The 18909-nt window shown below is 37.8% G+C and overlaps 1 protein-coding gene across 1 annotated transcript; it reads left to right on the forward strand.

Moving 5' to 3' along the window:
- Positions 1 to 368: 368 nt before the first annotated feature.
- LOC121319048 (D(4) dopamine receptor-like) lies at positions 369 to 18909 on the forward strand. The gene is made up of 5 exons (XM_041256271.1): positions 369 to 688; positions 13647 to 13930; positions 14172 to 14284; positions 17137 to 17738; positions 18705 to 18909. Exons 2-5 carry the CDS (start codon positions 13694 to 13696, stop codon positions 18905 to 18907), a joined length of 1155 nt encoding a protein of 384 aa, XP_041112205.1. The 5' UTR covers positions 369 to 688; positions 13647 to 13693; the 3' UTR covers positions 18908 to 18909.

Here is an 18909-nt window from a genome sequence, read left to right on the forward strand (position 1 = left end):
CATTCAATATCAATTTTATTATGACAATTTAGTTTACACAAGCTACAAACCAGCTGCAATTATGATGTGTAAAGCAGCTGAGCTGTTCTTTTTTATTCTCTGAATTTTAGCAAAGAATATCGAAATACAATAAGTGATATAAAAGTGCAGTCACTTTAAGACCCTGTTGAGAATGTAGCTCGCCTGCTTCACAACCAATCCCTGCAGCTGGAAGCATCAAGGGAAATTTTACATATGTGCTGGTACTTAACATCCAGAGAGGAAGGGAGAGGGAGGCAATGGGCACATGGAGGGAAAATATCACCCAGCTTTCGTTAACAACAGAGGACAGATGGAATAAAAATAACAAAAAAAAAAACAATGGAAAGTAATACAAATAAACACAACATGCTTATCTGAAGTTATTTTCAGAGGAATTTACACTGGAAGCACAGTCTTTCCTGACAAAAATGAAAGTTTAGGACTGCATAAGCAATTGACTGGAAAACTGGAGACTGAGAACAACTTAGCTTTTGTGACTGATAATTAGGAGCATTTAATAAAACTGGACCACAAGTGTTTTGAAGATGGGTCACAGGTGAGAAGGCAGACATTTGAGAATTAAAAAAATGACAAGTCAAGACAAAAAGGGATTTGAACTTAAACAGTTCTTATTGTCATTTTCAGCAAGCCCAACTAAAAGAAACTGGTAAGTACGTTTTTTTAGCCTCTACCTTGTCAAAGAACTAAAGTTTTGTTTTTTTCACATGCAATATGCAAAACAAAGCCATATTTGTAATATATTTAAAACATAAAAAACAATTATATATACAACATATGGTGATATAATTTATGTGATTTTGTTATCACTTGCAGGTGATTTAAAAAAAAGAAAACATGTGTTACCAGTAGATATGTGATAACATGTTGCCATTGGTTACAACTGAGGTGCGATATTCCTTAATTAAAAAACATTGTATGGTAAAATGTAATGCACAGTACAAGTACTATACACATAGAATAGATTTATTTAGATTTATATATAAAAGCTTTGCTGTAAAAGGAGAATAATTTATATTATGGGTACATTATGTAAAATAAATAGTACATTATTTATTGTAAGTGTACAAAATCAATGTATCTTTTTAAATTGGCTTTTTCCTACCAAGCACTTTCAATCTCTTTTTAGTTTGTTTTATTTTTTTTATAAAGAACCCTATGCAAAAAGTTTAAAAAACACTGCTATAAAATATTAATATAATAAAGTTGAAAAAACACTGTTATAAAATATTAATATAATAAAATTGAAAGAAAAACTACTACTCAAAAAAGGAAAAGTGCAGGCTTGGAATTTTCACACTCCATAAATAGTGTGACTGTGGTGTAAGCAGACATGACTACACTGTAAAAGCCCTTAGCCTTTTACAGCACAGAAACACAAAAAATCTCTGGGTATCACACTTGGTCAAGGTAAAATCTGAGCAAAGCACTGACTAGTCAGATGGAAAAAAAAAACGCTACCAGAAGGGAGAACTAAAAGATATATGCCTGGTGGAAATGTACCTCCCCTATAGCTATATCGCTGCAGTATATAAAAGTGAAAGTCTAGCAAAGTGTATTAAAGCCAACAAATGAATAGTGAAACCATGTTCAAGCACAGATAGGCAATGGCAAATAATAGGTATACATGGCAAAGCTCAGTAAATATATACTAAAGGATTACAACAAAAATGGCAAACCGAAGAATTACTGTTACTACTAAATGCTATGGTAAACTTTTGTAAGGATGAAGTAACTGCTGATAACATCAAATCAATCCTCCTACACACCTAACTAAAATTATAGTTATTGTTGGATAGAGAACCACATATCCCTGTATAAATCAAGTAAGGACTTCCATACAACCCTAATAAAAAAGATCTAGCAGCATTAGGTCGTTTGAGGCTTTATAAATGATTGCACACTTTGTAAAAGCCAGAGAACGATGATGTGACTATTTAATGACACAATGCAGAATATTGCTGAATAACTTGTGGTTCTGAGTAACACACTGGAGATGAGCAGTGCGTTTCTTTATTGATATTTCCCTAGGTACAGACAGGGACTTGGTGGGCCCCTATGCTCTTCCTCTGGCTGTGATGCAGTTGTTATCTCCTTTTACAGCCAATAACCATCTCTTCACACTGCAATACTGGGTCTGTCTATTAACTGACAGCAGACCCTGTATGCACTCCCTAGATTTGCCATCCAAAACAAACCACTACATACAAAACATGTACAGGTGAGGACTAAATGGGACCAGGGGGACCAAGCAGCATGAAAACATGTCAGACAGTGCACCACCTGCTTTCCCCTCCATGGCGCATTCAAGCAACTCTATAGTCTCCTTACCGGCATGTGCATAGTACATCTCCAATTTGTAAAAGCATTTCAAAGGTACGCCTGTCAGCACTGCAGTATTACACTCCCATGCCAGCTACAGGGAGGAGGAGATTTTCCAGTCAAAAACAACAAAAGCTTTTACAGAGAAGCTCAGTACCGAAGCTTCTATATAGAAAAATCACAAAAAGCTGATTTCAGTTTCGTTGTGTCAATGTTGCCGATTTGCCTGCAGTGTTAACTCTCTCTATTTATAAGAAGAACTAGAGCCGTGAATTTTATGCTGTATCTCCTTGCTATATATACTTGTTGCATCGTGTGGCAATATCTTACGACCTTTAATCTGGCCATTCAATAGCTCTTTTTTTGACATACTGATATTGTAATTCTCAAGATTTATAAAACTTCTTTCAAACCTGGCAAAGACAGAATGGATCATGAGTAAAAATTATAATTTGAATTAATCTTTGAGTGGTTGTATCAAACTTGTAAGAAGACAAAATAATTTTGACAGCTCATAGCGTGTACTGCAGCTTTGCTGCTCTTGTACCACAATCGCACTCGTTCCCTTTCAGTGTTCCTTCTGACTAATTTAGAATCGCTAATGGAGAGGATAAGTATTTCTAATTCCCAGCTTTCTAATATTAGCATTACACTATTTGCTGCTTTGTGATTTTACTGGTTTTGGACCATGATAAATCTTCTGCCTTCAGTGGAGCACAATTAGGTTAAATAATGTGTTCCAAGTAAGGTAACTAAAAGGAATTATTACCTGCAAATTGATTCAGCTCATTACAAAAAGTCCAGTATATTTCACCACCTGCTAGATATTTGACTGCAGCAAATGCACATAAATAATTTCATTTTTGTCTGTTAGGGCATTTTAATGTTCTTCAGTTATTTTTTAGACTGAATTGCTTCCTGTGGATAATGGTCGCTCTAATCGGAATCTGATTGTCTGAGACGATCCAAGAGGTTTGGTTCATGCAAAACTGTTTTTTAAATTTGTAATTAGTGGTTAATGAATAGGCACCAGCATTCAAAACAGGTGCCTTCCTTAAACTCTTACATAAGGAAGTTAGGTTGGAACAAAAAATAATAATAATAATATTAGGAATACATGCTTTAATATTGAAATGCATGTCAATTAAAAAAAAAAAAATCTCTAACCATGTATAATAAAAAACAAAAATTCCAGCTATTTCTACATGTTTTCTTGAACCAAGCTCAGCTATGCTAGTTTCAATGGCCCTAGCTGCAAGGGTCATCCATTGGTGACCCAAAGAGTTGAATTGTGGAGGTAAAACTATCCAGGCATAATCTAATCAAACAATCTGTTTCAGTCTAAGCACAACTTCAGACCCCATAGACTCTTGCTAAAATAAAATGCATCTTGAAACAGGAAAAATGTCAAGATTTTCTTGTTGAAGACATTCACTAATAGCCAGTCATAGACAAATTCAGTAAATAATTGTACAAAAAAGTTAATGATGATGGATCCTATTCTCAAAGCTTTAACTCCTGAGATGAAGAAACTTGCTAAGGACATTTTCAGCACATATACTGTATTGTTGAGTATATCATAATCTAGGTATAATGTCAGCGTTGCCAGGTTCCCCTTAAAAAAAGCCCTTTAAAAGCTGCTACAATTTTAAGTTTCCTCATGTTATTTGATGTGCAGCTGTGGATATTAAAAACAATAATAATAATAATAATAATAATAATAATAATAATAATAATAATAATAATATACACTGGTTAGCTGCTTTATCTTTCTGCAGCAGGATTCAGGAATTCTACTGCAGTCCTGCTTTTTATAACATCCACTTTTTTGAACAAGCTAAAACATTCAGATTGCAGTAATCAGGTCCATGCTAAACCTCATCCATATGTATGTGAATCTTTTCACGCATCAGTTAGGTAATCGTTTCAAGACATACTGAGCTATTACAGATGCAGGACAGGTAGAATCCCTTCCCCTGTTTTATCTGGCTGTTTTTCTCAGAACAGGTTACATATATTGCACTGTAACTGTTGTATCTACAGTATTAAAACTGTTTTTGTTTTTCTTTGCAGTAATAATTTTAGTATTTAATATGACTTGTACCACTTGTAAAAATACCGAAACACATCCTGGATCTCTTTCTTAACCAGTTATGTTAGGTTAAGGACATGCTGGCATTTGAGCAAAGTTGCAGTCTTCATATTTCTGTCATATTTGACAACAAAACTAAGAAACTTAAAATAAGCAGTGATAACAGTGTTTGTTCTACTCCTTGTGTATTGTGGTACACATTTAAAAAATGATTTACCTGGGACACTGGTGTTCGGTATTGGTAAAAAAAAAACAGTAACACCTTTTGATGAAAGGTGACTGTGGTCTCAAACGGGTTATCAGATGGGAACCACCCATCTAAATATTTCATCAACTACTTACAGAAAAGGAGCTTAATGTTTTAATTTTTTATTTTTTTTGAATGACAGCATTAGCTATTTCTGCAATTTAAAATCCTTAAATAACTGAAATGAATATGATTCATTCCTGTTTTCGTAGTATGAAAATAAAATTGTCGCTTAATACTTTTTGGTTGGCACATTGTATTGTTCCAGTTTTAATACTATCACAATTAATTGGCTCACAAATTGAGTTTGCAGAAATGTGCCCTTCAGGTAGAAAAATAATTTGTTGAAGATATTGAACAAATTAGACCGGCTCCACCTCCCGCCAGGCCACCCCAGCCACTCCTCACCAGCAGGGCCCTGTGGCTCAGCGCTCAAATCCAGCCTTGCTCCAGTTCCTTCACCTCCCAGTTTCTCCCCTGAGCTGCTTCCAGCCCAGCCTTCCACTTCCACTGGAGTCCGTTCTTCATCTCAGGCACAGCACACCTCTCACCCTAGCAGGAGCGTGGCCAGCGGCTCTCCAGCCTCGGATTTGCCACCTTCTACTGCTACAGTTGCCCTGCATCCAGCCGTCCCCAGCAGGCAGTCCTCCTGCCCCGCAGCTCTCGGGTCTCCTCCTCAGCCTCCAGTCACTGCATCAGGGTATCTTTCAGGAGATCAAAGAGTTCATGCAGCCTTTTGCCGAGTCTATATCAGTCATCAACCGCCTTGACATCAGTGATGCCCGTTCTTCCACTCATCTTCCACCCGCCAGCGCCACTGCTACCACCGCTGTCAATCCCAACCCTGCTCCCATTTTCAGTCTGGTTTCAGCATCAGCCTCAGGTCCTCACCCAGCTCCCGTCACCCAGCACTACACCATCTCTCCTGCTCTGTGCCGGCAAATCATTGAGGGTAAGTACATAAATCTCATATCTATTCTTATTACCACGGCAGAGTTCATTGACCATAGAGTAGTTCAATGCAGAGATGTGTCTGTCACAATGAAGTCCAGTGACCCCCCGCTTGCTCAAGAACCTCACCGTGGGAGAGTTTGTCCTGGCCTTCTCCATCTTACGCAATGTCCTTTGCACTGCTTACCCTCATCAATGTGAGGAACTGGATCTCTATCTGGCATACACTGTTGAATTGTCTGTGCGATACGGCGGTACGATGTTCTTTGAGTACCACAAGAACTTCTCTGCAACCAACAACATCTTCCTCCAAAGACAGACACTGTCACGCCATCAAGTTAATCAGATCTAAGAAAATCTGTAACAACTTCAACCTGTCTACATGCTCTTCCAACCCTTGCCGCTACCTCCACGTTTGCTCCTTCTGCAGCGATGCCCACTCCCCGCTCATCTGCCCTGTTCAATGGAAGAAATGACAATTAACACCCCTTTCAGTCTTCATGCCAGTAAAGATCTCAGCCCTCATCGAAGCTCTCCATCTCCACCCCAATCGGCAGTTCATCGACTACCAAATAAACAGCCTTCAACGCGGCTTCTCCACCAGCCTACCCAGTCTTCCATCCTTGTCCCTCATCTGCAAAAACCTCTCAGACCCTCAAGCCATCTGCTTTCTCATCCAGGTTGAGATCAGCAGGGGTTTCATGGCCGGCCCTTTCTCTACCCCCCCTTCCCTAAATAATGCATCAATCCCACTGGCATTGCTACCCAGAAGATCTCAGGAAAGAAGCAGCTCATCATTGATCTTTCCGCCCCCCATGGCCACTCAACCAACAGAATCTATGCCCTAATCCCCCACAACCAATTCTCCCTCCAGTATATCACACTTACTGACGCCATAAAATGTATCAAGCTTGCTGGTCATGGAGCCTGGTGGCAAAAGACGACATCACCAATGCTTTCAAGATGATGCCCATTCACCCTTCTCTGTGCCATCTGTTTGGGATCTCCTAGCAAGGCTCCTTCTACTTTTCCACTCTACTGACTTTGGGCTGCCGCCGTAGTGTAAAGATCTTTGACTCGCTGTCCGAAGCACTGTGCTGGATCCTCCTTAATACCTGCCATGTCCTGTTCCTGCTCCATCTCCTTGATGACTTCCTCCTCATCTCTCCAGCCTCTCACCCTCCAGCTCAAGCCATCACTCAGCTTAAATCCCTCTTCTCTACCCTTGGCATCCCACTCTGCGACTACAAGACCATCAGCCCTACCAACTGCCTGGAATTCCTGGGAATACCCCTGGACACACATAAGTCCGAGGACTCCCTTCCTGCCTCTAAACTGGACTGCATCTGCCAGCTCATCACTTCCTTCCAGAGTTCCAAGTATATTAAAAAGATAGACCTCCTCTCCCTCATGGGTCTTTTCAACTACGTCGTCCGCATCATTCCCCAAGGCCATACCTTCATAGCTCGTCTCCTCACTCTGTCTGCAACTACCGGAAACATCAGCTCCTCCATCCTCATCCCTTCTGATGCCAGAAAAGATATCCAGATGTGGTCCACTCTCCTGCAGCATTGGAATCGCTTTCTCTCTTTTATGACAACTTCATAGCAGCCCTAGATCTCTGCCTGTTCACTGACTCCTCTCCGGTGGTTCCAGTGGTTCTCCAGCACCTGGCCCCAGGAAATCCAATTACTGCCTCCTCAGCAGAAGCCTTCTCTGCTTTTGGAGTCTCATCGTCGCAGCCGCATTTCTTTTGGGTCATCAATAGCCTAGAAAATCCATCCTCTTCTTCAGTGATAACACTTCTACAGTGCATATTATTAACAAAGGCCGCTCATCCTCTCCTCTCATTATGCAATTACTCCACTGATTAGTCTGGATTTCAGTGTCCAATAATTTTATCATTCAAGCCCGCCACCTTCCTACATTCAATAATGCTGCTGATGCACTCTCGCGCTTGCAGATCTTCAAGTTCCGCAGTCTGGTCCCTGCAGCAGACCATCCTTCTCTTCAAGCACCTCCATTCAGCAAGCTGACATGCCTCGCTACTCTCATCTCTAGAGCTGGCCTCCCCGCTCGGTTCTAAAACTCCTCACTTCTTCTGGATCGGAACCGCCATTTCAGCAACACGCGCAGGAATCAACCAGCACATAATTAAGACTCTGGGGCTCTAGATCTCATCTGCAGTGGAGTCCTACATTTGGTTCTTCCCTTCTAAAGTTGCAGCAGCTCATCAAGCAATTGTTAGCATGCCCAGAGTGGGGACACCCTCTCTGTCCGGTCCACTACAGGTTTCCCCTCATTGGGGGGGTGGGGGTTCCTCTCCACAGTGCAGATGGCCTCCTATATATAGCCTGTCCCAACTAACCCTCTCATCTGTTGTTGTCCTTTTTTTCCAACTCGTGTATATATGTGAGTCTCACTCTCCCAGCCTCGGGGCTGGACTCAACACCCTCTGCCGATGCATCTCAGATTCTCCTGCGGAGTCAGAGGGGACCCACGGCCACAGCTGTTCTTTCGCAGCTCATGTACTTTGCCTCTCCTGCTGACTCTATCCTAATCCTACTCTTATTCTGCCTGGGCTCGGTTCTAGCCTTCTAAACATTTCCCTTCTCCAGGTCCCTTTGGGTACCTCTCTGTACCTGGCCTTAGAAGCTGAGCTTCACCTCGACCACGAGGGCAACTCCTGGTGACAGGCACCTGACTACGCTTTTCTTTTCCAGGTTCTCCAATTGTACTCGAGAGCCTTTCTATCTCCAATGTAGAGCGGAGGGGACTCTTCCCTATCTTGTGTGTTTTCGAATTCTCCAACCGTACTTGAGAATGCCTGTTCCCTCACTGATAGACCGAGTCTCCCAGACTGGCTGAGAACGCTTCTTCAGTCCTCCAAGAGCGAGGGCCTGTCCTATCCTGTCTGTCCCATCTTCTGACACCCTCTAATAAAAGCTCCTCAGCCCTTTCAAACTCCTGTGAATATTAATCTGGACATATCAGGATATCTTAAAACTTAGTTAAAATACATACTGGACATAGATATTTAATTTCACCGCTTGGATTGCAGTTATTTGAGAACTTATTGAGTAGTGTCACCATGGATTCAATTGGTAACTGAGTGAACTATTATAATTTTGAGTTTAACATCAGGAAACATAGAAATTGCTGTGATCTGAAGTGACAAACAGATCTCACAATGTAAACTGCTTTTTGGTACCCTCATACCAAAATAGTACAGCTATCTACAGGGCATGAGAGAAAAAATTTTTAAGGCTCCTAGCAATTAGAAGAAAAGAGAATGTATATAAGACTTCCCGTTGGCTTAATACCTCATACAACCCAGCCCAGAAAATAAGTTTGAACATCAATAATGTATATCATAGACTATACACGCATTGTGCCACATACAGTACAGTGCTCATTAATGTATCTATAGTACAGTAATTAATGCTCATAAACCCTGTATTATTTTGATACATGGACCTTTGTATTGACCTACTGCTTGATTAAATATAAAGTCAAACTGTGTTCCACAATAGATTTGATGTCAATTTAAATTGTCAAAGCTGAGCTGTAAAATAATTCATTATTTTTATTTTGGTACGATTTATTAGCCAATTAAAGAAAGAAAAAAAGAAACAATAGCACATTGAAGATACTGTATTTAAAGCAATGTATGACCCAGGCTTAGCAGTATGAAATGAATTGAGTCAGCTACAGGAAGGGCCAACCATTACCTCAAGGAGAAACCCACAGCTGGGATTTAAGTATGTGGTGGTCAGAGAAAACACAATTGACACAACATTCACAGGTGCTTTAGGTACTTGGAAGACTAATAACAGAATGAAAGTTGTTGAATAGGTACATCATAAACAAACAAGTTATGTCTTTAACCACAACATTTGCTCAAGTATTCACAGAGGACAATACAATTAATATTAGGCTTTTCTCTATACCACTCCAAAAACAGCACTACAAATGTTGACTTTGGCTATATTATGATAAGACAAGTGACATCATTGGATTTTTATTAGGCAGATGGGTTCATCATTGACCTTTGTGCTCCCTTGGGTTAGAGAGCTGGTTCTATACAGTAAGCATCAATTGAAAGATGTTGACACTGTAGACCATCAGTGTACAATATTTACTGAATGTCTGAGTATATAAATGCAGGGATCGTTTTTCCCATCATGCAATTTTTTTAACGCAAATTCAACACACAGTAAGTAAAATTGCTCTAATGCTGTAGGAAAAAAAAGATTTTTACAGCTAATTAAAAGAAAAGATGTATTCTTTCTTCTTTTTCAAACATCAATGACTCATACTTTACATCTATGTGTGGAGGCCTGAACAGCATCCCTTTTTCTTCAGAGGTTTCAAAGCAGCAATCAATATGGAAACATAATGCTGCCAGCACTCCCTGGTTACAGCAATTATCTTTGATATGCCAATAGGTGTCTGTAGTTCAGGTCGAAAATTATACCCTGCTGCAAGCCATACTTCACTCACTGCCAATTACTGTATGCATTCAGTAAGACTGGTATAATAAGAGATGTCTTTTTTCAAACATTTACTGATTTCAAATTTTTCATTTCTTCAGTTCATTTCAACTTTTCCAAGCTTGTAGTGTAAAGATAACTCATTTAAACTTTTCCAAGCTTGTAGTGTAAAGATAACTCATTTAAACTTTTCCATGCTTGTAGTGTAAAGATAACTCATTTGCTGTAAGACTCAGATGCAACACATTGGCTGCTGATTGTTTGTATTTTACAACAGCAGATATTATTTTCAAAGGTAACAAAATTTCAACTACCTATTGAAATAACACAGGTGTGCTTTGAAACATGACTGCTAATAATATATCTTCCTGTCATCCTTGTGGTTTCCATTGTACAGATTTGATTTGCTGTTGAAAAAATAATGAATGCAAATAAGTTGCTGTAGAAGATATTCAGAACAAGTGAATGCATTCCCCACAAACAATGCATTATTATTATTATTATTATTATTATTATTATTATTATTATTATTAGTAGTAGTAGTAGTAGTATTACATAGAGTGCATAGTCTGGAAGCTGACATATTTCATACATTATAAACCACTTTAAATTATAAAGAAACTCTTCAAAATCATCACTCAGTCATAGTTACTTAACTTATCAACTACTGTTAGCTGTCAGTTATGTGCTGTATCTGCTCCACATGCAGCTGTAATTACTGCTATTTTGTATAGTAAACAGGTCATAGACTCAATAGTCAGAAAATGTAGGTGGGAGCAATTAGCCCTTTAGAAGTTATGATCTTGTTTTACAAATGTGTTCAATAGCCAGGGTTAAGATTCAGTAAAGCAGCTCAAAGTTAACATTGATCATAGAAACATATGGTCCACTAGTTCAGTGCTACAGCAATATTATCTGTATGAAAACAGTCTCATTTTCCCATTGATGGAAGTTTTCATAATAAGTTTGCTTTGATTAATAATAACAATGTCATCCCTTATCTAGACAACATTTTAATTAGGTAGTGCTTGTTAGTGTCAGAGGTTCAGGTTTCATGTTGCAACTGTAATTGGGTAATATGATCCCTGTGGTAAAAACAAAACAAAAGCAGATAATATAACAATTACAGCGGTTATGCAAATAGGCTTGCACACACAGCGAGCACTTTGTAGAACCACATCCTCGGGTTTGATAACATAGAGGACTAGATTCTCATAGCGTTTAACTATATTCATTACTTGCCCAGTCAGTGATTTGGATCTGTCTAGAATATTGTATCCATGGAAGAATAGGGCCTTACGTTTTCTGAGCTATACTGCTTGCTAGGCAGCCACACATGACCAATTTATAACTGGATGACACATTTTTGTGTATGATTAAATGAGCAGCAATATTTCTTTGGATGTGGCTGAAAATGAAGATATCACTCAGGTTATAATAATACAAAGTGGTAACCTGACCAGAAATACACCTCAAAAATAAATAAATAAATAAAATGTTCATAACAACTGTGTGTCTCTAATTGCACAGATGCATTTTGGATTATTATGTAAATGGATATGAGCCATTTTACTTTTTGAATTCTTAATTTGTACATGTCTTAAATGTCAAGTCTAGAAAAGAATGTGTGGGTTTTGAGCAGCCTTGCTAATTGCATAAGTATTTACTTCTTTGTTGAAGAGAGGATCAAATTAAGTTTAGGTTTTTAGGCTGTATTCATTGTGTATATTCTTTAAACTTCAAAAATCATCCATAGATAAAAGCATGCACAAACAGACTTTGTAAAAACATTTGAATACATTTGTATGCTACTTAAATAAAAGAGAATGTATTTGTTCCATATTTGTAATATAACAGTAATATAAAATAGCACTGATAAATTACATATGCGCTTTTTAAAAACCAATTTCTAAATGAAGTTACCAAGCAAACCAATGGCAGAGGCAGCACTCCTCTTAAAGGGAATGCCGGGGACACATGACTGGTTTGTGTACTCCTCCTCCCATAATACATCTATTGGTTTACTGGAACCCAGTGCAGCAGGGCTCAGAATAACAAACACAAAGGACTTGGAGCTAACCACCTTTCTTCAAAACCAAACAATACAAGTGATATCAAGTGTGGTTCAAATCAAACAAAGTATTGGTGAACAGTTGCAGGGAACATGATCAATTTAATATTGAGGAGGTTAGGATGGTAAATCCTCTGCATTATGAAATGCAATCATCTTATTATTGCTACAGCATACGCTACAACAATTCAAGGTGAAATTCACATATCCTCATACACTGTATACGGTACTTTTTACATTATTTGCTTATCGAGCATATCTAGCTTTCAAACAGTGAATTGATGCAAAAATGTTTTATACCATTTCCACGAGTTGGTCTTCAAAGATTTAACATCTCAATTTTACATTTAGGTGCACTTTATTTCAAATTATTTACTCAAACAAAAGTTTGTTTCTGGGACGGCCGTTTCATATTCATTTCAGCACAACTGCTTTTTTTTCCTGTCCAGCTGAGCCCTGAAGATTTCAGATGGAAGTTTTTGAATTTGAGGCCTTTGATGATGACTAAATCCTAACTGATCAACCGCGGTTCCTAGACATCTAGATACTCTGAACACTTCTAAATATTTAAAGCTAATAACTGTTATTTCATTTTGTTCAATTGCACACTGCACCAGAGCAACCTGGACCTATATTGTTAAATAGGCCTATTCAGCTTCTCAAGTGCATTATATACGCATATGCAATTTATACCATTGTTATTTCTTTAGATTTTACCTTTTGCCTCTAAGAAATTATTTTAACAAAAGCACCTTAGAAATAATGGTTGTTATACTGTAGAATTCCAACTTTTCATCAAAATCGATCTTTGTGGATTGTCGAGAACTTTCATTTTGGCTGATTTCTATGATAATCATTTTTTTTTAAGTTTATTTTCAAATAATTGTTCTGTGGGAAAGTCTTGCAGCAAATGTGATACATAAGGTATCAAATCTCAAGCCAGGCCAAGTGTGTTGTTTTTAAGAAAATGTTATGATGTCTTATGTGTGGAATTTGGATTGAATATTGTTGCACTACAGTATACAATGCTAGGCTGTGTACATTTCTGTGCCATCATTGTGTGTTAAAGATGCATTATCAGTAACTTTTTTGTTTATTACATATCTTTAGAGAGCAGTCAGATTAAGTTCCACCCACAATTGTAATTTTGGATCTAATTTGTAATTTTATTTTGCATTAAAAAAAAAAAAAAACTAAATCCATAAGGGCTTCCATTTCCTTTTTATACCTCTTCTGAGTTGTTTTCGTTTTTGATTTGTGTTACATACTGGTGTCAGGTATTCATGTTGGTTTATAGAAAATGTATTAATACTTGCAAGATTCTATTGCTCTTTAGCAATAAATTATAATAATATCACCAACATGATTCTTGTTATCAACAACTACCCCTATGTTCAGTATTGTCCTCATGCAGTCCATGTTGAATTCCAGATGTTGATGCCAGGTCCAGGAAGTATCAGTAGCTTGGTGACACCATCATGGTCAATGTGACACTCAATGGAACTTGGGACGGGGATCATGTTGAGTACAACTATCTGGCTCTTCTGTTTGGGATTCTGCTTATCCTTATCATTATTCTGGGGAACATCCTGGTCTGCCTAAGTGTGCTGACAGAACGATCTCTGAAAACTGCCACTAACTACTTCATTGTCAGCCTGGCTGTCGCAGACCTCCTCCTTGCCATATTGGTCCTTCCATTGTATGTCTACTCAGAGGTAAGAGTACTTTTCATTAAAAAAAGCCCTGGCTTAGAGTACCCAAATCTGACACTTCAGTTAGGACCAGGGTTTATAAGGTTACCTGACAACCATACATGATTAAAAAACACAGTACTGTAGATCCAGCTCTTCCTGTAGTGCATGATTGCTTTCCTGATCTACTTTCTGTGGTGTGAAATATATTTCCTTTACTACTAAATATGTTCTCAACTGTACTTGAAATATCACATTTGTTTAGTTTCTGGGTGGTATATGGACCCTAAACACCTCTATCTGTGATGCACTGATGACCATGGATGTAATGCTCTGCACAGCCTCCATCCTCAACCTTGGAGCAATCAGTGTTGATAGGTAAGTATTGCTCGTTGAACTTGCAAATTGCTGATGTATTGCTTGCAAAATTATTTCGGTATATTGTTGCATGCTTATTGATCCATTTATTTTTAAGCAATTTCATTTTCAAATTCTTCATTCTTTTCTTAATACCATCTGGAAGATTAATATACAGGTTATTTAATTATTGTGTAAAACAACCAAGTTATTCTTATTGTTTGAGTGTTGTTTTCTTTTATCTGTTCCTTTTTTCTATTCTTCAAGTCATTTGAACAAGCTTGAATGACAAATGATTAGCAACAGGAAATTCCAACTACACAAAACATTTCTATGCAACAGGACAGTTCTAAAGAATAATATTAAGAGCCAGAATTTGGGTGCAGTAAATGGTTTTAGAAGATTTCTGCTTTGATTTCCAACACTGAAAAAGATCAAAGCCCAGAACAAACCCGTAGCTTGGCAACTAACAGATTGCAATGCATTTCCAATTATTTTTTATGCAAAGAGATATTAATATCATTGATCATTCTTTGTCACTATGAACACTACATTTGAGGTTGTATTTATTGCGTGTTCATGGTATTAATGTATTTATATATCTTTAAATAGCAACTTGGTACTTATGAGAAATATTAGAGTTACCTCAACTATTCTAGTTGTTTAGATGAACTTTGTATCATTTTTTGTTTCAGTCATCACGTCCTAGCGACTTTTTAAAACTCAAACGTTTTAAGCTTCCATGTGGCCTCAAGATATGATAATCATTTCTAACCTCTAGGTACTTGAGGTACACCAGAGTGTAACCATAAACCTGCCCCACTGTGCCCCATACTGAATGCAGTAACTACTGTTTTTGTTCTATGTGGTATTTATTATGGATGTATTTATTGAGGCACTGGGCTCTATTCACAAAGCTTTAACTCATAATTTATTAAAGAATGTTTTTTATGATTAAAATCAAGTTTGTTATTCCTGAAACTATTCTGGAATATTGTTGTTTTCAAGAAGAACAGTACTCAGTGGTATTAATAAATATCCCAATTTATTCATACAATAAACAACTCAGTTAAAGCTGAGTTTAAAATTTGTGAATAAGATCCAGTGTCATTAAGCACCACAGTTAGATGCTAAGGAGTTAATTGAACTGACTATATTCTTAACTGCTTTTAAACCCATACATTTCCACAAAACAATCGTAAAACATCTCTGAATAGCCCTTTTCAAATTCTGTACTATTGATTTTTCAATTTAAGTAATGTTTATGGTTTTGTCAATACCTATTTCTCCCATCATTGCATAAGAAAAATGTTCTGCAAATTGATTTGTTCAGTCTGCTTGCAGTAAGTGGTTGGGATTTTTCAAGCTGCCAATATAACATGCTGGGGGCACTCATAATGGCAATTATTAGATTTGGACACTGCTGGTTGATGTAGGATATTCTGGGCTGTAAAGCAGTACCTTTGAACCAACATTTAGAAGAGCAGCTCAATCTTAATTTAGCTGACAGATGCATTTTCACATTTTAATAATTATTCTTAACACACTTGCTAATTAAATAATTCCATAAGAATGACCTGTCCTGCATGTCCATACTATATGCAATAGGTCTTGCACAATTTTGAAGAAACACATGTTATACAGTAGCAAATATGTATTCACATGTGAAAGCATGATATCTGGTGCAATAATAGAATTTTCTCAGTTTTTGTGCTTGGGTATTCTGCTATTGTTTCATTTTCTTAGCAGTGTCTTTGAAATCAAGCATGTTATTAGCTACCAAACATGTCAGTCAATAGAAGAGGAACATCTGGTTAGTTAATACACTTCAAGAAAAGAGGTGAAGAGGCGGGGACATTTTTTAAATGAAAATACATGTTTGTTATCGTGAAATGTAAGTGCTTTAGAGGTAAGATGTATAGAATTATTTTGTTAGCTACAGTCAGTTTAAATAAAGGGACATTTTCAAAACATATTCAGGGAATTTGGAAAATCCATGGCAGTGGACCCTATCACAGACCCTTAACTCAAATACAGGCTTTTTAAGTTAATTGTTTAGATTAAAGAATGTTTTATATATACACGAAACAGTCCTGGTCTTCTTTGTAACCTGCTTAAGCTTGTTTATCAAAGCACACATTTCTTTCTAATAGTAAATTGGGATAATGGGATTTGGGATTTCCCTGCAAGTTGCTTGTCTCTCCATCATTTTACACTATGAACTTGCCAATTCTGTTGGCAAGTGTGGGTGTGCATGCCTGGGTTGCACCTCATCAATCATGTGTGCAGGCCAAAGGAAGGCAGTAAGTGGCAAGCTCCAGACACAATGTATTTCTGGCAAAAATACGGAATAGTTCAAATACGCAAAGAGACAAAGTTGCATTGTTGTACCCTAATGAGTCATCCATTGGAAATCCTGACTTTAAAAATTGATACTGTCATATTTATTGATGTTTTTTATTATCTTGGGAAGGGCTTCATTTTTTAAACTATCTGCTACTCTTACCTGTAGGCTGAGACAACTAATATTACCTAAGTCTCCCAGGACAGAATAAACCTAAATCCAAGGTGATGGATAAGTGTTCTCGTTTTGTAAACGTAAAATACAAATCTCCTTGTCCATGTAGGTTATATAATTATATTCTAAGCTTTTGCTCCAATGCAAAGTCTTTTTCAAGTGTAATAAAAAAAGTCTATTTCAAACCATGAAATAAACAGCTGAGGATGTTTTTATAAGGATTACACTAACTGTACATCTGAGTTGGTCCAGATAGTTTACAGTTTGTATTCTTAGAAAAAAAAGCAGAGCACATCTGTCTATGATAAGCAAATTGAAATAGATATGAATTCAAATCTAATGTTCTGTGTCTCAGGTACATTGCAGTGGTAGTTCCTCTGAAGTACAACAGGAATCAATTCAGCATGCAACAGCTGGTCCTAATCACGGCAACCTGGGTCCTATCTTTTGGGGTAGCCAGCCCAGTTATCTTCGGCTTGAACCGTGTCCCCCAAAGGAATCCTCACATCTGCAAGCTGGAGGATGACAACTTTGTGGTCTACTCCTCTGTGTGTTCCTTCTTTGTGCCTTGTCCAATCATGCTGCTGCTCTATTATTGGATGTTCCGTGGACTGAAGAGGTGGAGTGCCAGTCGCAAGTCAAACCTAATGCATGAGGAGCGGAAGTTCTCCCTTAGCCTGAAGGGCCTGAGCAGGGAGAGGAGGGAGAAGGTGAAGTACCTGATGCCCAACCTCAGCCCCACCACGGCCAATCAGACAACCTTGCCTGAGAATGACTTGATCACAACCCAACGGGACAGCACATCTGAGGCAGAGGCTCAGGAACAGATGAAAGAAGCTAGTCCCAAAGAGAATGGATTCAAACAAAACCACTGTTCCAGCAAGGGGTCTCAAAGTAAGAGCCATAGAGTGAGTGGCAGGGAGCGTAAGGCCATGAAGGTCCTGCCCATCGTTGTAGGTATGTTTTTAAATACAGGTGTTGGCTAAGTGGCTTGGTGGTTTTTTAGGAGAAAAGTTTATGGTTGCGCTTTGATATCACTATACTAATTATACACTTAAGTCTAAACTTTTGTTTTTGGCTCTGTCAGTTGGTACAGTAATTTGATCACTAGCCAAGACACTTAAAAAAAATAGTGAAGCACTTATCCAGCCTTTGCCTATACACGCTATAGCAATTCACTCACAAAGTGACAACATACAGTTAAATTGCCTTGTCAGGGGTTTGCAAATCATTTTATATTAATTTATAGCAAACAGTGTATAATAAAAGATTTTACAAAGCAGCTGAGCTTAAAGTGCATTCAGATGTATAAGGTGTTTGAGTCACTGTGGAAGTAATATGGTTTGGCAGCTGCTAAATATTCACTTGATATTTACTGTCAAGACTTGTATGGTGACTCCTAATATGCCAGCTTTTTTCTTTCTTTGATGTTGATGATGACAGTACCTATTTGATTTTGTCAGTAATGTGTATGTACTGTACACATTTTAGCTTTTAAAATGTTACAAATTAAGCATACAATTATTTACTTTGTTCTTATTAAAACGTGTTAAATGGACATTTACAAGTGGCATGTCCGTAAAGATATCGATTTAAACATTTACAAAATGCGTCATTTCATGCATCAGATTAGAGGATGGAAATGGAAACCTGAGGGAGGGAATTGTTCAGTTTGTTTTTTTTGTTATGTATGATCTTTCAGAACTCCTCAAATTGCTTGTGCATCAGTTCAATTGCCTAGACTTTCATGCTTACCAAAGATACATTTTTGTGGTTCATACGTTTAATAATTTAAGTTTGGAAAGTGATTTCTACTGTATTTATTTAGCTTTGTTTGGCCAATGTTTGTCTACAATGTAAATGATATCTCTTTTATTAGTTCTTTCCAGGTAGAAACTAATTCAAACATGTTTTTTTCAACAGGTGTGTTTCTGGCGTGCTGGACACCATTCTTTGTGGTCCATGTGACCAAGGTTCTTTGTCAATCCTGTGATATTGGGCCCATGTTGATAAGTGTGGTAACGTGGCTGGGTTATGTGAACAGTGCAGTGAATCCCATTATCTATACAGCCTTCAACACTGAATTCAGGAATGTCTTTCAGAAACTGTTATGCTGTCAGACATGAAG

Source organism: Polyodon spathula, chromosome 7, assembly GCF_017654505.1.
Source record: "Polyodon spathula isolate WHYD16114869_AA chromosome 7, ASM1765450v1, whole genome shotgun sequence".
In the NCBI taxonomy this organism is placed as follows: Eukaryota; Metazoa; Chordata; class Actinopteri; order Acipenseriformes; family Polyodontidae; genus Polyodon; species Polyodon spathula.

Bases quoted from the DNA above. Each gene is read 5' to 3' on its own strand.
- LOC121319048 (XM_041256271.1), top strand. From the start codon at position 13,694: ATGGTCAATGTGACACTCAATGGAACTTGGGACGGGGATCATGTTGAG. The intron at 13,931-14,171 runs GTAAGAGTACTT...ACATTTGTTTAG, and splicing joins CATTGTATGTCTACTCAGAG to TTTCTGGGTGGTATATGGAC. The intron at 14,285-17,136 runs GTAAGTATTGCT...TCTGTGTCTCAG, and splicing joins GGAGCAATCAGTGTTGATAG to GTACATTGCAGTGGTAGTTC.